Here is a 23,840-nt window from a genome sequence, read left to right on the forward strand (position 1 = left end):
ACCATGTGACGTCACTTTCTCTATTAGTTTACCATGGGAAACCTTATCAAACACCTTACTAAAGTCCATGTATATGACATCAACAGGCCTTCCTTCATCTATCAACTTAGTCACTTCCTCAAAGAACTCTATTAAGTTGGTAAGGCACAACCTCCCCCGCACAAAACTATATTGCCTATCACTGATTAGCCCATTCTTTTTCAAATATAAATAGATTTTATCCCTCAGTACCTTCTCCAGCAACTTTCCCACCATGGATGTCAGGCTCAGTGGTCTGTAGTTACCTGGAATATCCCTACTACCCTTCTTGCACCTCACCTGTATTTAAGGATGCTACAAAGATATCTGTCAGGGCCCCAGCTATTTCCTCTCTCGCCTCCCTCAGCAACCTAGGATAGATCCCATCTGGTCCTGGGGATTTGTTCACCTTAATAACCTCTAGCCTACCCAACACATCTTCCCTCCTTATGTCAATGTGATCCAGAGTAAACAAACTTTTATCTCTAATCTCAGCATTCATCACCTCCGTTCTCAGTGAACACTGATGCAAAGAAGTGATTTAGAATCTCACCCATTTTTTCAGGTTCGACTCACAGCCTGCCTTCCTTATCCTTTAGTGGACCAACCCTTTCTCTAGTTGCCCACTTGTTTCTTATATAAGAATAAGACGCTTTGGGATTCTCCTTAATTCTACTTGCTAAAGGTATTTCATGACCCCTTTTAGCTCACTTGATTCCTCGTTTTAGACTTGTCCTATTCTCTCGATATTCCTCCAGGGCCCGTTCTGTTCTTAGTTGCCTGGACCTTAGGTACGCTTCCTTTTTCCTCTTGACTAGTCATACGATTTCTCCTGTCATCCACGGTTCACGAATCTTGCCTTTCCTATCCTTTGCTTTCAACGGGATGTGCTTATCCTGCACTATCTTTAATCTATCATTAAAATGTGGACTTCCCTTCAAATAACGTGTCCAATCCACATGTCCGAACTCTTGCCTAATTTTGATTTGATTGGCCTTGGCCCAGTTTTGTACTCTTCCCTTAGGACCACTCTCATCTTTATCTATGAGTATTCTAAGACTTACATAATTGTGGTCATTGTTCCCAAAGAAATCCCCCACTGCAACTTTTACCACCTGGCCTGACTCATTCCCCAATACCCCAATATAGTCCCTTCCCTTGTTGGACTATTGACATACTGCTCTAGAAATCTCTCCTGGACGCTTCTTACCAATTTTGCCCAATCCAAACCTCTGACACTAACCATATCCCAATCAATGTTGGGAAAATTAAAATCACCCATCACCACCACCCTGTTGCCTCTCCATCTTTCCATAATCTGTTTACCTGTTTGTTCTTCTACTTCACACTCACTGTTGGGAGGCCTGTAATACAGCCTCAATAATGTAACTGCACCCTTATTATTTCTCAGCTCTACCCATAATACCTCATTACTCAAATGCTTTGCTGCTTTCTGTTGATATGTCTGGGTTTCCTTGGGTTGGCGATGCCACAGAGTCATAGAGATGTACAGCATGGAAACAGCCCTTTCGGTCCAAACCATCCACGTCGACCAGATATCCCAACCCAATCTAATCCCACCTGCCAGCACCTGGTTCATATCCCTCCCAACCCTTCCTATTCATATACCCATCAAAATGCCTCTTAAATGTTGCAATTGTACCAGCCTCCACCACTTCCTCTGGCAGCTCATTCCATACACGTACCACCCTTTGCATGAAAAAGTTGCCCCTAAGGTCTCTTTTATATCTTTCCCCTCTCACCTTAAACCTATGTCCTCTAATTCTGGACTCCCTGACCACAGGGAAAAGACTTTGCCTATTTACCCTATCCATGCCCTTCATAATTTTATAAACCTCTATAAGGTCACCCCTCAGCCTCTGATGCTCCCGCGAAAACAGCCCCAGCCTGTTCAACCTCTTTCTATAGCTCAAATCCTCCAACCCTGGCAACATCCTTGTCAATCTTTTCTAAACTCTTTCAAGTTTCACAACTTATTTCCGATAGGAAGGAGACCAGAATTGCACACAATATTCCAACAGTGGCCTAACCAATGTCCTGTACAGCCGCAACATGACCTCCCAATTCCTGTACTCAATACTCTGGCCAATAAAGGAAAGCATACCAAACGCCGCCTTCACTATCCTATCTACCTGCGACTCCACTTTCAAGGAGCTATGAACCTGCACTCCAAGGTCTCTTTGTTTAGCAACACTCCCTAGGACCTTACCATTAAGTGTATAAGTCCTGCTAAGATTTGCTTTCCCAAAATGCAGCACCTCGCATTTATCTGCATTAAAATCCATCTGCCACTTCTCAGCCCATTGGCCCATCTGGTCCAGACCCTGTTGTAATCTGAGGTAAACCGCTTCGCTGTCCACTACACCTCCAATTTTGGTGTCATCTGCAAACTTACTAACTGTACCTCTTATGCTCACATCCAAATCTTTTATGTAAATGATAAAAAGTAGAGGACCCAGCACCGATCCTTGTGGCACTCCATTGGTCACAAGCCTCCAGTCTGAAAAACAACCCTCCACCACCACCCTCTGTCTTCTACCTTTGAGCCAGTTCTGTATCCAAATGGCAAGTTCTCCCTGTATTCCGTGAGATCTAACTTTGCTAATCAGTCTTCCTTGGGGAACCTTGTCGAACGCCTTACTGAAGTCCATATAGATCACATCTACTGCTCTGCCCTCATCAATCCTCTTTGTTATTTCTTCAAAAAGCTCAATCAAGTTTGTGAGACATGCTTTCCCACGCACAAAGCCATGTTGACTATCCTGAAGCAGTCCTTGCCTTTCCAAATACATGTACATCCTGTCCCTCAGGATTCTCTCCAACAACTTGCCTACCACTGAGATCAGGCTCACTGGTCTATAGTTCCCTGGCTTGTCTTTACCACACTTCTTAAACAGTGGCACCATGTTTGCCAACCTCCAGTTTTCCAGCACCTCACCTGTTACTATCGATGATACAAATATCTCAGCAAGCGGCCCAGCAATCACTTCTCTAGCTTCCCACATAGTTGTCGTGTACACCTGATCAGGTCCTGGGGATTTAACCACCTTTACCCGTTTCAAGACATCCCGCACATCCTCCTCTGTATTCTGGACATTTTGCAAGGTGTCATCATCTATTTCCCTACAGTCTATATCTTCCATATCCTTTTCCACAGTAAATACTGATGCAGAATACTCATTTAGTATCTTCCCCATTTTCTGCAGCTCGACACAAAAGCCGCCTTGCAGATCTTTGAGGGGCCCTTGTTACCCTTTTGTCCTTAATGTATTTGTAAAAACTCTTTGGATTCTCCTTAATTCTATTTGCCAAAGCTATCTCATGTCTCCTTTTTGCCCTCCTAATTTCCCTCTTAAGTATACTCCTACTTCCTTTATACTCTTCTAAGGATTCACTCGATCTATCCTGTCTATACCTTACATATGCTTCCTTCTTTTTCTTAACCAATCCCTCAATTTATTTAGTCACCCAGCATTCCCTATACCTACCAGCTTTTCCTTTCACCCTGACAGGAATATACTTTTTCTGGATTCTCGTTATCTCATTTCTGAAGCCTTCCCATTTTCCAGCCTTCCCTTTACCGGCGCACATCTGCCTCCAATCAGCTTTTGAAAGTTCTTGCCTAATACTGTCAAAATTGGTGTTTTTCCAATTTAGAACTTCAACTTTTAGATCTGGTCTATCCTTTTCTATCACTACTTTAAAACTAATAGAATTATGGTCGATGGCGGTGACATCATTTCCAGTTCGTTTTCTCAGTGGGTGGTAAATGGGGTCCAAGTCAATGTGTTTGTTGATAGAGTTCCAGTTGGAATGTCGTACTTCTAGGAATTTTCATGTGTGTCTCGTTTCTCTACTTGTGGGGTTGGGTCTATTACCACTTGTTGGTTAGTGTTGGTATCTGCAAGACAACCAACTCACAGAAGGAATCCAGCAAACTATCAGACAGGTACTGGTAACAACATTAAGCAGGAAAAGGAAGAAAACACACTCAATACACAAGAAAGGAAAGCACTAGAAAGACTAAAAGATAAAAACATTGTTATCCTACTGGAGGATAAAGGATGCTTGATTGTCATTTTAAATCAAAGAGACTACATTGAGAAAGCGAATGCACTATTTGCAGATATCAACACTAACCAACAAGTGGCGATAGACCTGACGCCACAACTAGAGAACCAAATCACAGCCCTACTCAAAAAACTACAGAAATCTGGAGGAATAAATAAGACCAACTTCCAAAAAAAAGAAATCATACAGATTCACCACACCACGCTTCTACAGATTACCCAAAATTTACAAAACAGGAGCACCCCCCACATTCCTTCCTCCCCCCCCCCCCCCCCTCCTGTCAGCTCAGACAATGCATTAAATGTGGAGGGTTTGAGTCTGTCTTTGTCTTAACATAGAGTCAGACTTGTTTTATTTCCAAAGTACAAATTTATAAAATGTCACATTGACTGACTGCCTACAGAATGCATGCTTTTTGAACAAAATAGAATGTATGTGCAAATGCAAATTCACCCCATAGACTTTTGTGTGTGTGTGTGTGCGCGCGCGCGCACGAGAGGGCAAGTGCATGTGTGTGTGGGAGGGGGAGAAAGTGTGTGAGTTTGAGTGTGTGCACGTCTGCTTGATTTAAGTGTCTCTCTCTCACACACGTTCACATGCAACACTCTCTGACAGGCATATACTCTGTCACACTTGCAGACATACTCTATCAAGCGTGTACACACACACACACACACACAACACTCTGTCTCTCGCTGTCTCTCTCTCTCTCTCTCTCTCGATCAGTAGGGGAATCAAGAGTTACCTAGACAAGGCAGGAAAGTGAACATGTAGAATGTCAGATCAGCTAAGATCCAATTGAATGTCGGAGCCGGCTGGAGGGACCACACCACACTCTCGATCTCTCGCTCTCTTGATGAGTAGGGGAATCAAGAGTTACAGAGACAAGACAGGAAAGTGAACGTGTAGAATGTTGGATCAGTTAAGATCCAATTGAATGTTGGAGGAGACTGGAGGGGCCAAAAGGCCTACTCGTGTTCCTATTTCTTATGGTTTTATTTCACCTTTTTTTTAAATCCAATGATAAAACCTTCAGTTATCTCGGGGCTGTGACTTGAAAGAAATTCTGGGATTTATATATTAATCAGTTGAAACATGCAGCCCCATTCTAAGTGATTAAAGGCTTAACAGCCATCTAGGTTTGCCTAATACATTGTACCAGTTGTATGACATTTTGATCTTTTACTAGCCTTTTCCTTACGACTCTAGATTAAAGTCCATGAAGACCTTGACATGTCACCTTGCAATTCCAATAATTTGGAGAAAGTGATGACTGCAGATCACAGTCGAAGAGCACATGATGCTGGAAAAGCACAGCCAGTCAGGTAGCATCCGAGGAGCAGGATAGTCGCTGTTTCAGGCATAAGCCCTTCATCTTGATGAAGGGCTTATGACTGAAACGTCAACTCTCCTGCTCCTCGGATGCTGCCTGACCGGCTATGCTTTTCCAGCACCACATTCTTCAGCTCCAACAATTTGCTTAGTAGCACTTCTCCAGTGATTGTAATTTTTTTGAGTTCCTCCTTCCTTTCCATTTCCTGATTAATAGTCATTTCTGGGATGTTACTTTCAATCCTCTACAGTGAATGCATACAAAACACCTGATTAGTTCATCTACCGTTTCCTTATTCTCCATTGTTAAGTTCTCAGATGAACTTTCAATAAGAACAGTGCTCGCTTTAATAACTCTTCGTTTAAAAATATTTAAAGAAGCTCATACTGTCTGTTTGTATATTGCTCTATTTTTCCTTCTTTATGGATCTTTCTGTATTTAGTTTTTGCTGTTTTTGTATTCTGTAAGATCTTCTGACCTGGCACAGATCTTTGTCCAGTTATATTTTTGAGTTTGACACTATCATTAAGTTTTTAGGTTAATCACATATTATGGATGCTCCTATTTTCCTTTCTTGTTGGGATATATCTATACTGCGGAGAAAGTGAGGTCTGCAGATGCTGGAGATCAGAGCTGAAAATGTGTTGCTGGAAAAGTGCAGCAGGTCAGGCAGCATCCAGGGAACAGGAGAATCGACGTTTCGGGCATAAGCCCTTCTTCAGGAATCAGGATTCCTGAAGAAGGGCTTATGCCCGAAACGTCGATTCTCCTGTTCCCTGGATGCTGCCTGACCTGCTGCGCTTTTCCAGCAACACATTTACATCTATACTGCATATTGTAAAATATCCCCTTAAACATCTGCCACTGCAACCTATCCCTTAACCTAATTTACTGGTTCATTTTAGCCAACTCTGCTATTATGCCCTCATAATTGCCTGTTATTAAAGTTAAATTACTAGTCTAGGGCTGACTCTTCTCTCCCTTAAACAGAATGTAGCATTCAATTATATCATGATCGCTGCTACCTCGCGGTGCCTTTGCCATTAGGTTGTCAATGAATCCTATTTATTGTATCGCACCCTTAGTGTAGCCCACTGTCTGGTTGGCTTCAGAATGTGCTGTTCTGTAACAAATGGAATGGAGGTCACTGCTCATTTTCTCTAAACTCCAATGACTACCCACCCAACATACTCAATCTTTTCTCATAATAAAATCCCCCTCATACCTGGTATCAGCCTAAGAAACCTTCTTTGGACTGCCTTCCATGTGAACTCATATATTGACATTGTTTTTTCACAATGTTATTGTGTCTGCGTTAAGTGACAATATTTCAATACCAATAAAAGTTGTAACCAAGTTAAATCTGAAATTTTAATACTGTTAAATAGGGGGTCTATTTGTGCCAATCAAATGTTGCTTTAATGGTTTGTTACTGGTGATTGTGAATAGATTAATAAAAAAAAAAGTGATTCTCCCATGGAGCCTGAAATTATTTGTATTGACTTAATTGGCTTTTCACAGCTTTGAAATGGGCTGCCCAATTGCATGTTACGTCAACCATTTGAGGCATTAACTGTCAGTGATAATGAATAAATTTATTCATGGTGGGTTTAGTTATATTCGGTATTCTTTACGTATGTTATTCCAACTGTTTGACTAATTATTTTCAGACTTGAACAATTTGTTAACTGAGATGGTTGTCTTTTTTTAATTCCTTCGTGGGATAGAGTGTTGCAAGCATGCCAGCATTTATTGCATACCTGTTTAATTATTCTTTAGAAAATAGTGTGGTGGGCTACTATCTTGAAATGCAGCAGTTTAAGTGATGAAGGTACTGTTAGCTCGTGTATTCTATGATTTGGCAGTGGAAAACCAGAGGATTGGGAAGCTTAGAAAGACCAACAAAAAGAATTAAGGAGGGTGAAGATTAAATATGAGGAGGGTAAGCTAGCCAGCAGTATGAAGGAAGACTGTAAGAGTTTCTTTAGACATATAAAGGGTAAAAGAGAGGCAAAAGTAGACATTGGGCTGCTGGAAAATGATATTGGAGAGATAGTAGTGGGGAACAAGGAAATGGCTGAGGAACTGAGTAATTACTTTGTGTCAGTCTTGATGGGGAAAGACATAACTAATATACCAAAAATTCAAAGAGAGTTGGGAGCAGAGCAGTCGGGGCCATCACCAAAGAGAAGGTGCTAGAAAAACTAAATGGCCTGAAGGTGGATAAACCACTTGGACTACACCTCAAAGTTCAAAGGGAGATAGCAGATGTGTTAGTGGTGATCTTTCATGAATTGCGAGTATCGGCAAGAATCCCAGAGGACTGGAAAATCGCTAACATGACACCCCTGTTTAAAAAGAGAAAGGCAAAAGACAGAAAATTACAGACCGATGAACCTAACCTTAGTTGTGCGTAAGATCCTGGAATCCATTGTGAAGGATGAGATTTCTGAATCCTTGGAAGTGTAAAATAGGGCAGAGTCAGCATGGTTTCATCAAGGGGAGGTCATGCATGATAAATCTGCTAGAATTCTTTTGAGGAAGTAACAAGCAGGTTAGATCAAGGAGAGCCAATGGCCTTTGACATGGTGCCGTACAGGAGGCTACTGAGTAAGATAAGGGCCCATGGTGTTAGAGGCAAGGTGCTAGCATGGATAGAAGCTTGGCTGTTTGGCAGACAGCAGAGAGTGGGCATAAAAAGGTCTTCTCAGGATGGCAGTCGGTGACAAGTGGTGTTCTGCAAGACTCTTTGTTGGGACCACAGCTGTTCACTTTCCACATTAAGGATCTACAGGAAGGAACTGAGGGCATTTTGGCTAAGTTTTCAAATGATACAATGGTAAGTAGAGGGATAGGTAGCATTGCGGAGGCGGGGAGACTGCAGAAGGATTTGGATAGGTTAGGAAAGTGGGCAAAGAAATGGCAGATGAGCTACAACGTGGGAAAGTGTGAGGTCATGCACTTTGGTAGGAAGAATAGAGGGATGGACAATTTTCTAAATGGGGAGAAAATTCAAAAGTCTGAAATGCAAAGGGACTTTGGGAGTTCTTATCCAGGAATACTTGCAGGTTGAGTCTGTGGTTGGGAATGCAAATACAATGATGGTATTTATTTTGAGAGGACTTGAATACAAAAACAGTGATGTACTTCTGAGGCTGTATAAGGCTCTGGTCAGACTGCATTTGGAATACTGTGCACAGTTTTGGGCCCCATATCTTAGGAAGGATATACTGGGCTTGGAGCATATTCAGAGGAGGTGGGCGGCACGGTGGCACAGTGGTTAGCACTGCTGCCTCACAGCGCCTGAGACCCGGGTTCACTTCCCGCCTCAGGCGACTGACTGTGTGGAGTTTGCACGTTCTCCCCGTGTCTGCGTGGGTTTCCTCCGGGTGCTCCGGTTTCCTCCCACAGTCCAAAGATGTGCAGGGTCAGGTGAATTGGCCATGCTAAATTGCCCGTAGTGTTAGGTAACGGGTAAATGTAGGGGTATGGGTGGGTTTCGCTTCGGCGGGTCGGTGTGGACTTGTTGGGCCGAAGGGCCTGTTTCCACACTGTAATGTAATCTAATCTAATCTAATCTAATGTAATCTAAAATCTAATCTTCACGAGAATGAGAAGCTTAACATATGTGTCTATACTGACTGGAGTTTAGAAGGATGAGGGGGGGATCTAATTGTAACGTACAGAATAGTGAATGGCCTGGACAGAGGAGATATTGGGAAGATATTTTGATAGGTTGGAAAGACCAGGACCCAAGGACACAGCCTTAGAATAGAGGGAAGACCTTTTAGAACAGTGATAAGGAGAAGCTTCTTCAGTCAGAGAGTGGTGAATCTATAGAATTCATTACCACAGAAGGCTGTGAAGGCCAGGTCATTAAGTATTTTTAAAACCGAGAGAGATAGGTTCTTGACTATCAAGGGGATCAAGGGTTAGGGGGAGAAAGTGGGAGAATAGAGTTGAGGAACTTATCAGCCATGATTGAATGGCAGAGCAGACCCAGTGGGGTGAATGGCCTAATTTCTGCTCTTATGTCCTACGGTATTTTGGCCTTATTTTGTACCAGCAGCAATGATCCATTTCCAAGTCACGATAGTGTCTGAACTGGAGAGGAACTTGTAGATGGTGATGTTACCATGCCCTTCTCCTTTTAGATGGAATGACTTGAAGTATTGCAAGGTACGATATTTTGGTTTGTTGGGTTGCTGTAGTGCACCTTGTAGATGGAATACGCTGGACAGATGGTGTAACAGGAACAAAGGCAGTGAAGGTTGAAGGCAACAGATGAGGCACAAATCTTACTTTGCCTTTTTCCTGGATGGTGATAGATAATCCGTTCAATTCCTGACTTGTATCCCACTGCCATAGTGTTAAGGGTTTCGATGGAGAGGAATTTGTTAAGTATGGACAGGTACACAATCCTTTATCCGAAATCGTCAGGGCCAGCTGTTTTTCGGAATTCGGAATTAATGTAGTGCCCCCTGTAAGGTCCAGGGCAGCACCCCGTAATCAAACATCAATACTGCAGCAAAAATGTAGTAGTGTTCACACTAAGTGGGACAAATAAAGACTAGAAATACTCCTGCAATTTATTTATAGAGTAATGTACTCAAAAATGAAATGCATAGACCATAAATACTTGAGGACATTTTATTTGCAGAAAAACCATTCCAAGAAAAACAGTTGGCAAAACTTAAACAAACACAGCTTCAGCACTACAGCAGATGGCATTTTTAAAGACTTTATGTCATCTGTCTCATTAATGTATATTTCTGTCTAAGCAATCTCTCTTTAATTGAGTAAATTTCCATAATCTCTTGCTCACTGATAAATGAACATTGTTCAAGGCCAGCAATTAACTGATCACACATTTTCACCAGATCGTGTATGGGGATTTTTTCAACTGCGTTCAGAAAGTCATCACTACTATCCTCACGCTGATCTGTATTTGAAACCATTTCAGCAACATTCCCATCACTCAAGGAATGCACAACAGGGTGCATCATTGTCAATGTTCAGCATTTCTTCGATGTCAGCTTCCTGTAATTCATTTGCACTTCAGTCCAATAAACTTGGTGCGTAATTTACAGGGTTTTCTTTCATCTTTTCTAATCAATGATACGAAATCCTTAAAAGTCTTCATCTTTAGGTTCATTTACATCGAACATCGTTGTAGGCCAGAATCTGTGCCAAGCATTTGTTCATGTTGATTTATCAACATCCTCCCAAGTATTAGCAACTGCATAAATGGCATCCTTAACACTTAACTCTTTCAGGAAGTCTTGGATTCCTACCCCTCTGTTGACTGCAGCAAGCATACAGTTTAAAAATAGTCTTTATACTTGTTCTTCATGGAGCGTAAAAGTCTTTGGTCACAAGGCTATAATACAGATATCACATTAGGAGGCAAGTAAATGCTAAAAATGTTACTTTTGCAAGAAGTTTGGCAGGGGGATGCGTGGAGCAGATGTCCAGGAGCAATAAAATTTTACAGTTTTCTTCCAGTCCAGCTTGCCTGCAAAGAGCTTGTGCCGCTGGTAAGAAGTGATTACTAAACCAGTCGAGAAACATTTCTCTGGTTACCCATGCTTTCTTGTTTGCATAATAATGTACAGGTAAATTATGTACACCTTCAGACATCTCGGATGTTTGCTTTTCCCAATCACTGCCAACTTCATCTTGTGTGTGTCTGTAGCATTGGCACACCCAAGAATAGTTAACCTGTCCTTAGTATCCTTAAAAACTGTTGGTGCGCTCTCATCAGCTGTTGTTATTGTTTTTCTAGGGAAGTAGTGCCAGTAGAGATCTGTTTCATCAGCATTGTAAATTTGTTCAGGACTAAGGCTTTCATCAGATATTATCTTGGCAAATCCATCAATATAATTTTAAGCTGCTTCATGGTCAGCAGAATCTTTTTCACCACAGATTTTCAGATATTTTACACCATTACGCTTCTTAAATTTCTGCAGCCAACCTTCTGAATGTTGACGCTTGCCTCCAATGTTCAGTTCTTTATGATATAGAACATCGACCCATGATGTTGTGCCGAGGATTATTCATAATCTAAAATAAAATAACCTAACCTATGCACCCCTCAACTCACTGCTGTCCATGTGATGTCCAGCAGTCGCTTAAATGTCCCTAATGACTCTGTTTCCACCACCACCGCTGGCAGCGCATTCCATGCATTCACAACTCTGCATAAAGAACATACCTCTGAAGTCTCTTCTATACCTTTCTGATAATATCTTAAGCTAGTTGCTTAAGCTAGGACAAATGTTCGGCACAACATCGTGGGCCGAAGGGCCTGTTCTGTGCTATATTGTTCTATGTTCTATGTTCTAATATGACTCCTTGTGCCAGTCAGTCCTGCCCTGGGGAAAAGGGTCTGGCTATCAACTCTGTCCATGCCTCTGATTACCTTGTATACCTCGATCAGGTCACGTCTCTTCATCCTCTCCAGATATTGCCCGTTGGCAATGATCTTTTCGTCTTCACTGTCAACGGGGGTGGTACCAGGGGACTGGAGAGTGGCGAATGTTGTGCCCCTGTTCAAAAAAGGGAATAGGGATAACCCCGGGAATTACAGGCCAGTTAGTCTGACTTCGGTGGTAGGCAAAGTAATGGAAAGGGTACTGAGGAATAGGATTTATGAGTATCTGGAAAGACACTGCTTGATTAGGGACAGCCAGCACGGATTTGTGAAGGGTAGGTCTTGCCTTACAAGTCTTATTGAATTCTTTGAGGAGGTGACCAAGCATGTGGATGAGGGTAGAGCAGTGGATGTAGTATACATGGATTTTAGTAAGGCATTTGATAAGGTTCCCCATGGTAGGCTTAAGCGGAAAGTCAGGAAGCATGGGATAGAGAGAAATTTGGCCAATTGGATAGAAAACTGGCTAACCGGTCGAAGTTAGGGAGTGGTGGTAGATGGTAAATATTCAGCCTGGAGCCCAGTTACAAGTGGATCAGTTCTGGGTCCTCTGCTATTTGTAATTTTTATTAATGACTTGGATGAGGGAGTCGAAGGGTGGGTCAGTAAATTTGCAGATGATACAAAGATTGGAGGAGTTGTGGATAGTGAGGAGGGCTGTTGTCGGCTGCAAAGGGACTTAGATATGATGCAGAGCTGGGCTGAGGAGTGGCAGATGGAGTTCAACCCTGCCAAGTGTGAGGTTGTCCAGTTTGGAAAGACAAATAAGAATGCGGAATACAGGGTTAACGGTAGGGTTCTTAGTGAGGTGGAGGAACAGAGGGATCTTGGGGTCTATGTTCATAGATCTTTGAAAGTTGCCACTCAGGTGGATAGAGTTTGTAAGAAGGCCTATGGTGTATTAGCGTTCATTAGCAGAGGGATTGAATTCAAGAGTCGTGAAGTGATGTTGCAACTGTACAGGACTTTGGTTAGGCCACATTTGGAGTACTGTGTGCAGTTCTGGTCGCCTCACTTTAGGAAAGATGTGGAAGCTTTGGAGAGGGTGCAGAGAAGATTTACCAGGATGTTGCCTGGAATGGAGAATAGGTCATACGAGGATAGGTTGAGAGTGCTAGGCCTTTTCTCTTTGGAATGGCGAAGGATGAGGGGTAAACTTGATAGAAGTTTATAAGATGATCAGAGGAATAGATAGAGTAGACAGTCAGAAACGTTTTCCCCGGGTACAACAGAGTGTTACAAGGGGACATAAATTTAAGGTGAAGGGTGGAAGGTATAGGAGAGATGTCAGGGGTGGGTTCTTTATTCAGAGAGTGGTGGGGGCATGGAATGCACTGCCTGTGGGAGTGGTAGAGTCAGAATCTTTGGTGACCTTTAAGTGGCAATTGGATAGGTACATGGATGGGTGCTTAAGCTAGGACAAATGTTCGGCACAACATCGTGGGCCGAAGGGCCTGTTCTGTGCTGTATTGTTCTATGTTCTATGTTCTAATATGACTCCTCGTGCCAGTCAGTCCTGCCCTGGGGAAAAGTGTCTGGCTATCAACTCTATCCATGCCTCTGATTACCTTGTATACCTCGATCTTCCTCCTCTCCAGAGAGAAAAGTCCGAGCTTAGTCAACCTCTCTTCATAAGACGAGCCTTCCAGTCCAGGCAGCATCCTGGTAAACCTTCTTTGCACCCTCTCCAAAGCTTCCATATCTTTCCTATAGTAGGGCGACCAGAACTGGACGGAGTATTCCAAGGTAAAAACAATGACGGCAGATGCTGGAAACCAGATTTTGGATTAGTGGTGCTGGAAGAGCCTTTTGCCTGAAACGTCGATTTTGCTGCTCCTCGGATGCTGCCTGAACTGCTGTGCTCTTCCAGCACCACTAATCCAAAAAAAGCAGTATTCCAAGTGTGATCTCACCAGGGACTTGTAGAGTTGTAGCAAAACCTTGTGGCTCTTAAACTCGATCCCCCTGGTAATGAAAAGTCTGAGCTTAGTCAACCTCTCTTCATAAGACGAACCTTCCAGTCCAGGCAGCATCCTAGTAAACCTTCTTTGCACCCTCTCCAAAGCTTCCATATCTTTCCTATAGTAGGGCGACCAGAACTGGACGCAGTATTCCAAGTGTGGTCTCACCAGGGACTTGTAGAGTTGTAGCAAAACCTTGCAGCTCTTAAACTCGATTCCCCTGTTAATGAAAGCCAAAACACCATAGGCTTTCTTAACAAACCTGTCCACTTGGTTGGCAACTTTGAGGGATCTATGTACTTGTACACCCAGATCCCTCTGTTCCTCCATATTGCCAAGAATCCTTTCATTAATCCTATATTCAGCATTCAAATTCGACCTTCCAAAATGCATCACTTCACATTTATCCAGGTTGAACTCCATTTGCCATTTCTCAGCCCTGCTCTGCATCCTGTCTATGTCGTGTTTCAGCCTGCAAATTTACTAACCCATCTCTCAACGTCCTCATCTGAGTCATTTATAAAAACTATAAAGAGCAGAGGCCCAAGAACAGAGCCCTGCGGTACACCACTCAACACTGACCTCCAGGCAGAATACTTTCCATCTACAACCACTCTCTGCCTTCTGTCAGCCAACCAATTCTGAATCCAGATAGCCAAATCTCCCTGTATCCCATATCTCCTGACTTTATGAATGCGCCTACCACAGGGATCCTCATCAAATGCCTTGCTGAAGTCCATATACACCACATCCACTGTTCAACCTTCCTCGACCTGTCTTGTCACCTCCTCAAAGAACTCAATAAGGCCCCTCACAAAGCCATACTGACTGCCTTTAATCACGCTATGCTTTTTTAAAATAGTCATAAATCCATAGTCATAAGCCCTTGTTCTAGATATATTCTAGTTTGTTTCATGACCAATAAACCAGTCAGTGGCATACATTCACTTCTTCGTTGTTGAATGTACTCCATCAACACATGGTTAAGATCTTCAGTTTTTGCCCTATGCAGTGTTTTCCTATTTTTCATTAGTTTATCGTCATCACTGTTACCATAAAACTTCAGTAACTTGTCTTTCTTTTTCTTTGAATCATATAGGGTTTGTCTACTTAGTATGGGTGGAAGTCAGAAACAGGAAAGGAGCAGTCACTTTATTGGGAGTTTTCTATAGATCCCCTAACAGCAACAGAGGCATGGAGGAGCAGATTGGGAAGCAGATTTTGGAAAGGTGCAGAAGTAGCAGGGTTATTGTCATGGGTGACTTCAGCTTCCCTAATATTGATTGGAACCTCCTTAGTGCAAATAGTTTGGATGGAACAGATTTTGTCAGATGTGTTCAGTAAGGATTCTGATTCACCATGGCAGATGGGACTAGATTGGGATATCTGGGTTGGGATATCAGGCTGGCATGGACGAGTTGGACCGAGGGTCTGTTTCTGTGTTGTACATCTCTATGACTCTGTATACAGTGGTAGTTCTGATACCATATTCTTCAGTAAGATGCTGCACAGACACACCACAATCAAGCTTCTGTAATAACTCCACTTTCTGTGTTATTGATATTGTCAGATACTTCCTTTTCTTTTTATTATTGTTACACATAGGTGTATCTGCAGCTCTTTTTGGCATTTTCACAGTGAAGTTACATAGTGAAAAAAAATACATAGTTGACACCTGCCAGTGTTGGGCCAAACCGCCACGTGGGTCAAGTGGGTGTCGACTTCGCACGCCAAATAAGCCTTGTTATGCAGACATGACTGATGCTTCATACTTCACGAGAAAAACTTGGGATTTCAGAGCTTTTCGGATTTCGGAATTTTTGATAAAGGATTGTGTACCGAAACAAGAAAGTTTTCTGATTCAGTATGTGTATGTGTCCACAAGAGAAGGTGCAAAACTTGACCTTCTCTTAGGACATAAGGCAAGGCAGGGCAGGTGACTGAGTTGTCAGTGGGGGAGCACTTTGGTGCCAGTGACCATAATTCTATTAGTTTTAAAACTCTGATGGATATATGAATAGGAAGGGTTTAGAGGGAAATGGGCCAAGTGCTGGCAAATGGGACTCGATTAGGTTAGGATATCTGGTCGGCATGGACAAGTTGGACCGAAGTGAGAAACAACTGATAAGGATTCTGGTAGCAGTTGGCTCGTTCACCAGCACTGAGAAGGTGATTGTGGAGGACCTGGTGCTCAACAACAAGAAGGGAATCCAACAGAGGGCAGTAGTGAGAAACAACAGAGGTGGATCTTGTGAGAAGGGGGTCGTAAAAGTCCCAGTGACTACGAGTAATGAAATCACAAATGTTATATAACAGTAGTGTTTCCTTTCCTCCCTCCCTCCTTGAACCAAAAAGTAGAGAGAGGGTCTGTAAGAAAATTTCTTATGGCTGAGAAACAGCAGAGACTCAGCAGTCAGGTTAAAGTGCTGCTTTTCAAGACTTTTGGCTTCACTGAGGAGGATAAGCAGCATTAAGGTACAGTAAGGTAAGGCTTTCCCTTTTTATTTAATCAAGTTGTTACAACAGGATTAGTAATGGCAGTCAGCAAATGGTATGCTCTTACTATGAGATGTGGGAGATAGGGAGAAGTCAAATGTCCCTGACAACTATATCTGCAGAAAGTGTGTCCACCTGCAGTTCCTCTGACATTGCATGAATTGGTTGGAATGGCAGTTGGACTAGGTAAAGGTAAGCCTAGATGAATGAATAGCTGCTAATGGGGACCATTAGTAACTAAAAACAGGTTGTTTGTACTAGCTGTCCATGTGATGACTAGGCTTGCTGTGTAGGGTTGGGGTGAGGACATAGGAGAAGGTACAAAGCCCCAAAATTGTTGTTTATATCTCTGTGATGTTGTCTAGATTGCTGTTTCTGATCCATGCTGTTTTCTGTTCTAGATATTGCTGTTTGCCTTCCTGACAAGAAATCCATCATCATGTATGTGACTTCTTTATTTGAGGTACTCCCTCAACAAGTCACAATGGAGGACATTCTTGAAGTGGAGACCCTACCAAGGCAGTACAAAGTTGAATGTGCAGAAGGTCCTTTATCACGTCAACAGGTATGGAACTGCCTGTTATCATGTGTCTAATGAAATACATGGTAGGAGTAGAGGGATGAGGTGAGTATATTGCTGAACTAGAGCATTGGTTTATAAGGTACCTCAACAGTGCTGTGCTTATCCTGCTACCACTGTATTGTTTGCACAATTGTTAGGCAGATGTACAATATTGCTGAACATTAGCTCATGTATATTGTAGATTGTACATTAAGAAATCTTTCATATTTCTTGTAACTTTTCCTTTTACTATTTATCGAACCTTCAGTTACATTCCCAAGTCATACAGGAAAGCACTGATTTAGATTTAAGTGCCATCACGCAAAAATTATGAAAACTATACGATGGCTCAGTAGTTAGCATTGCTGCCTCACAGCAACAGGGTCCCAGGTTCGATTCCAGCCTTGGGCAACTGCCTGTGTGGAGTTTGCACATTCTCCCTGTGTCTCTGTGGGTTTCCTCTGGGTGATCCGGTTTCCTGCCACAATCCAATCATGTGCAGACCAGGTGAATTGGCCATGCTAAATTGCCCATAGTGTTAGGTGCATTAGTCAGAGGGAAATGGGTCTGGGTGGGTTACTCTTCGGAGGGTCGGTGTGGACTTGTTGGGCCGAAGGGCCTGTTTCTACACTGTAGGGAATCTAATCTAATCTAATCTATGCATTTTGATTCTAATGGATATAGTATTAAATAGGTGACTGATAGGCATTAGATCACTTCAGCTTTCACCAGAAGATGAGGGAGTCAGTGAGCATAAATGAAAACTTGAATTCAGGATGGCCCATTGGCAGTGTTTAGATCTAGTGACCCTTAAGTTTTAGCTGTCAACATTTAAAACCTGGACTGCTCAGTTCTATTGTTGATTTGTTTCTCTTTTGCCCTGACTGAGCTTTCAGAGACTGGAGTTTGCGAAGGGTAGTTTTGATTGCTCTGTGTATATGTATTTCTAACTCGGAGTGCTGGAATCTGTTTATGTTTGTGACTTGAAATATCTGTAGGTTTTTTATGGGCTTTGAAGCAGTATTGTGTACACACCAGTACAGTCATTAAAATGAAGATTTTGGTGATCCCAGTTGATAATTTAGATATTCCAAAGTTCTTAACTTATGACTGAGTAAACATGAATGTGTAAAGGATTCTTCTTCTTCTTTGATTAGACTGTAACCTCCGAAAAGAAGCCCCTCAACTCTCGGGCTGAAACTTCCAGTACAGTGCCTGAGATGGATGTGGACTTGGATGGTTATCAGGCAGTTTTGGAGGAGGTTCTAACATGGCTATTGTCAGCTGAGGACGCGTTTCATATGCAAGATGACATATCCTCTGACGTTGAGGAGGTGAAGGAACAGTTTCACATTCATGAGGTATATACAGATATTGAGGTATATACAGATATTGCATGTCTATCCAGAAGTATCCTGCTTTGTTCTTGTACTCGAAGATAGCTAAATCTTTGCTGGAAAGAAGCAAAATAAATTACAGCTAACACTTGTTAGTACTGTGCATATTATGAATTTAAATGAGAGAAATAGGATCAAGTGAAAGGTGGTTTAGAAATCTAAAGAGCAAAATTGAGGCTGGAGAGCAGTTTCAAAATTCCCTCACTATCAACATGCAAGGGATTACCATTGACCAGAAACTCACCCCGGGACGCACACCGAGATGAACATCAACTGCCTGGAGGATCATCAACTCGGTCAAAGACGCTCTTTGGTCTGTCCGAAACCTGTTGATCTACCAGCTGAAGGAGCTGACCCCGACTGAGTGTTGCGGACTGGCACATTCCAAGATCTAGGACTACGTGTTGGGCGCGCTGAAGCTTGGGGCAGCTGCCGCCAAAGCGCGGAGGGGAAAGACCACCGTGTAACGTCTGCCTGCCAAAGAAGAACAGGGGGCCCATGCAGTAAGTGGACTCCGCTGACGTCTCAGCTAAATATATGGATGGTAAACGTACAGACCTGTATATACGAATGATTAATTCCGATCTCTGTATGTACAGAAATGCAATGTGCACCTATGAATGGCACCACTAATTGTACAGATTATCAAAATATTTTGTGAATAAAGTATATTTTTGAAATAAAAAAAATTGACCAGAAACTCAACGGAATCACTACGCAAGCATAACATTTTGAAGGCAAGCAGAGCAGAACAGCAAGTTCAAACTTTAATGGTGACAGTACATCTGCTAATAGAGTACATATAAAGAATAGTGATAAAATAGTAAAGTTAAAGACTATGTCGTGGGTAGAATATTAAACAGTAAATGCAGCATGTAATCAAGGGAATGTTTTATTTGTTGTGGGATGGGGAAGGGGCTTCAGTCGTCTTACAGATTACCTTTGCAGTCCAGACCAATGGGCCCTGACAACATTCTGGTAAAAGTTGAAGACTTGTGCACCAGAACCTGCTGCTCCCTTAGCCAAGCTGTCCAGTACAGTTACAACATTGGCATCAACCTGACAAAGTGGGAAATTGCCCAGGTATGTCCTATACACACAAAACAGGACAAATCTAATCTGGCCAATTATTGCCCCATAATGTCTCCTTTTGATCATTAGTAAACTGATGGAACGTGTCATCAACAGTGCTATCCAGCAGCACCTGCTCAGTGATGCTCAGTTTGGGTTCTGCCAGGGCCACTCAGCTCCTGACCTTATTACAGCTTGGTTCAAGCATGAACGTAAGTGCTGAATTTGAGCTGAGTGTGACAGCCCTTGACATCATGGCCACATTTGACTGAGTGTGGAATTAAGGATCCCGAGCAAAATTGGAGTCAATGGGTATTAGGGAGCCAACTCTGTGTTGGTTGGATCATTTGGCACATGGGAAGATAGATCTGGTTGTTTGAGGTCAGCTCCAGGACACCTCTGCTGGAATTCCTCAGGGTAGTGCTCTAGGCCCAACCATCTTCAGCTGCTTCATCAATGACCTTCCTTCCATCATAAGGTGATAAGTGGGAATGTTTGCCGATGATTGCACAACGTTCAGTATCATTTGTGACGACTCAGATACCGAAGCAGTCCATGTTTGCAAGCAACAAGACCTGGACAAATCCACGGCTTGGGCTGACAAGTAGCAAGTAATATGTGCTCTACATTACTGTCAGGCAATGACCGTCTTCAGTAAGAGATAATTTACCACTGTATCCTTGACATTAAATGGTGTGACCATTATTGAATTCCATCATTATCAACATCCTAGGGGTTACCATTGACCAGAACTCAACTGGAATCACAACATAAGCACAGTGACTACAAGAGCAGGTCAGAGGCTACTGACTGCAGCAAGAAACTCACCACCTGGTTCCCCAAAGACTGTGCACCATTACTAAGCACAGGTCAGGAGTGTGATGTTCTTCCTACTTGCCTGGATGAGTGCAGCTCCAACAACACTCAAGAAGCTTGACATCATCCAGGACAAAGCAGCTCACTTGATTGATACCATATCCATAAACATCTACTCCCTCCACCACTGATACTCAGTAGTAGCAGTGTGCATCATCGACATGATGCAGTGCAGAAATTCACCAAAGATTCCAACAGATAATCATTACCTCCAATATATCAGTGGTATAGGTATTGTGTGTATGGGTGCGTTAGTGAACCAATTAAGACAATGAAAATTAAAACGTTGGAAGCCTGAAATGTTTCAGTAGAATCACCATTTGTATCCAACATAGAAGTGTAAATTTCATGGAAATGTTAACAGTTGCTATTAGTAGAGTAAACATCTTGCAGTCAGGAGTTAAATATTTCTTTTGATTTTTACAAATAAAACTTAGATAAATGCGAGGTGCTGCATTTTGGGAATGCAAATCTTAGCAGGACTTATACACTTGATGGTAAGGTCTTAGGGAGTGTTGCTGAACAGAGAGACCTTGAAAAGTGCAGGTTCATAGCTTTTTGAAAGTAGAGTCGCAGGTAGATAGGATCGTGAAGACGGCATTTGGTATGCTTTCTTTTATTGGTCAGCATATTAAGTATCGAAGTTTGGAGGTCATGTTGCTGCTGTACAAGACATTGGTTAGGCCACTGTTGGAAATTTGTGTGCAATTGTGGTCTCCTTCCTATCAGAAAGATGTTATGAAACTTGAAAGGGTTCAGAGAAGATTGACAAGGATGTTGCCAGGGTTGGAGGATTTGAGCTATAGGGAGAGGCAAGTTTTTTTTTCCCTGGAGCATCGGAGGCTGAGGGGTGACCTTATAAAGGTTTATAAAATCATGAGGGGTATTGATAGGATAAATAGACAAAGTCTTTTCCCTGGGGTGAGGGAGTCCAGAACTAGAGGTCGTAGATTTAGGGTGAGAGGGGAAAGATATAAAAGAGACCTAAGGGGCAACGTTTTCACCCAGAAGATGGTGCTTGTATGGAATGAGCTGCCAGTGGTGGTGGTGGAAGCTGGTACAATTGCAATATTTAAAAGGCACCTGAATGGATATATGAATAGGAAGTGTTTGGAGGGATATGGGCCAGGTGCTGTCAGATGGGACTAGATTGGGTTGGGATATCTGGTCGGCATGGATGGGTTGGACCAAAGGGTCTGTTTCCATGCTGTGCATCTCTATGACTCTATGTACAGGGTGCACTAAGTGAGTTTGTTATGTAGTAGAATGACTGTCTGGAAAATAGTTTAGTTTGCCCCATTTAGGAAGGCTGTAGGATGTTTATAATTCAATGCCTTTATTACACCTGATTTTCTGTGCTCATAATGGGTCCAAAGGACAATATGGCTTTAAAAAAAATTACAGCAATTCACTCGGGTTTCAAAGTCATTTTATTGAATCCAAAACCTATGTGAATGAGGATGGAAACTGATTTATTTTTAAAAGACTTAATTAACCTAAATGCATAATCTGTGAATCCATAGTAAACTAAAATGCTGTAGTTATCTTTGTGCATCAAAATGATGTTTATTATTGCATTTTAGAATGATTGGTGGATATGATTACTTTAAAATTGGTCAATGATGGATTTTGTTCACTCTTTTTGACTGCCATTTTATCCTTTCTGATTCAGGGATTTATGATGGAGCTGACGGCACATCAGAGTAATGTGGGTAATGTACTTCAGGCTGGAAACCAGCTCATTGCACAGGGCAATCTCACAGAAGAGGAGGAAAATGAGATCAGAGAACAAATGTCTTTGCTTAATTCTAGATGGGAAAGCCTGAGAGTTGCCAGCATGGACAGACAAGCCAAGTGAGTTGTAAGCTGATGCTGATCCACCTCGTGATGCTGCAAGGCTTGCTGAGTTCTTCCAGCCTCCTGCCTGTATAATTAAAACCAAACACTCTGAAAAGCTTGCCTTGCCTCATAATCTGTTAAAAATGTGTGAATGAAAGAAAATCCCTGATTTCCACTGTTTAAAAGTAACAAATAATTTGTTTAAACCTAACAGGGAACACTAATGAAAACTATTAACAAACCAAACACTTATTACCCTAACTAATTGCTACCCCTTAGTTCAACACAATTCTATTAATACGCTATTCCAATAGCACAATTATTAAACATTACATTAATTTAATTTCTCAAAGTCCATGCAGCCTCTTTTGCAGTCTTCCTTCCAGTCTTCAGATTCTGCTGTTTTTTTCCCTACTTTTTACTGCTTTTGCAGGAAAACGTACCTTTCGATAGATCGTGCCTTCTGAAATTTCTTTGAGAGCGAGATGTTTATTTCTTTGGATGGCATTTGCTCTTCAGCTCTATGGCAGTTGCTCTGACCAATTTTCAAAATGCCTTTGTTTTATACCCCTGACATAATTTTGTCTCATTGGTCTGATATTGTCAATGCAATAAATTCAAATTCAATTGGGTTTTTGTATCCTTGGCATACTTTAAATTAATTGGTTAAATTTGAATTGTTGTCAAAACAGCAACTAAAGCTCAGATGTCTATGTAACAGCTATTTCCTACATGTATCCATTTTGGAACAGCCTGTTTCTTAGCTATTCTGTATTGCTGTGGCTGTACTTGAAATTTACTTTAAAATTCAGAAAACGCTTTTTATCTTAAAGTGAGCAGATACTCTTTCGACTTTGTATCACTAGTCCTCCTGGATCATAGGGCTGCTTTCTCTTTGGAGAGAGATGACTGGTGGTGGTTACACCTGAAGGTCATTACCTCTCAGGAATGAGAAGAGGTTGAGAAGAAGAATACTTCATATAACCAAAATTGGAGTGGAAATTTAATGTGCACTGTTGGCATTAGCATCACAGACCAGCCGTCCAGCCAATTGAGCTCCTTATTTATAGCAGTTGCTGAGGGGTGACCTTATAGAGGTTTACAAAATTATGAGGGGCATGGATAGGATAAATAGGCAAAGTCTTTTCCCTGCGGTTGGGGAGTCCAGAACTAGAGGGCATAGGTTTAGGGTGAGAGGGGAAAGATATAAAAGAGACGTAAGGGGCAACTTTTTCCACACAGAGGGTGGTACGTGTATGGAATGAGCTGCCAGAGGAAGTGGTGGAGGCTGGTACAATTGCAACATTTAAGAGGCATTTGGATGGGCATATGAATAGGAAGGGTTTGGAGGGATTTGGGCCAGGTGCTGGCCGGTGGGACTAGATTGGGTTGGGATATCTGGTCGGCATGGACGGGTTGGACCGAAGGGTCTGTTTCCGTGCTGTACATTTCTATGACTACATTGACCCTCTGAATATCATTCCCCTCCCCCCCCAAAACCCTGTAACTCTGCATTTCCCGCGGGTAGTCCAATTAGCCTGCACACTGTGGGCAATTTAGCATGGCCAATCCACCTAACCTGCACATCTTTGGACTGTAGGGGGAAATCAGAGCACCTGGAGGAAACCCATGCAGACTGCGTAGAATGTGCCCCTGGCACTTTGAGGCAGTAGTGCTAACCTCTGAGCCACCAGTAGGTTCTTGATTCCAGAAAAGATTGTAGTCTTTGAGAACCTCTACAGTGTACCCTGTGAAGGAGGGT

At 42.4% G+C, this 23,840-nt stretch overlaps 1 protein-coding gene across 1 annotated transcript in view; it reads left to right on the plus strand.

Moving 5' to 3' along the window:
- utrn (utrophin) overlaps window positions 1–23,840 on the plus strand; it is a 686,012-nt gene that overhangs the window by 123,209 nt on the left and 538,963 nt on the right. The window contains exons 8-10 of the mRNA XM_087991761.1: window positions 16,735–16,898; window positions 18,053–18,256; window positions 21,912–22,093. Coding sequence (XP_087847887.1) covers window positions 16,735–16,898; window positions 18,053–18,256; window positions 21,912–22,093 — 550 coding nt within the window. The remainder of the gene's footprint in view (window positions 1–16,734; window positions 16,899–18,052; window positions 18,257–21,911; window positions 22,094–23,840) is intronic.

The sequence above is a fragment of the Chiloscyllium plagiosum genome, unplaced genomic scaffold (genome assembly GCF_037043375.1).
Source record: "Chiloscyllium plagiosum isolate Xiang-an unplaced genomic scaffold, Cpla_swu_hap1 HiC_scaffold_10, whole genome shotgun sequence".
Classification (NCBI taxonomy): Eukaryota; Metazoa; Chordata; class Chondrichthyes; order Orectolobiformes; family Hemiscylliidae; genus Chiloscyllium; species Chiloscyllium plagiosum.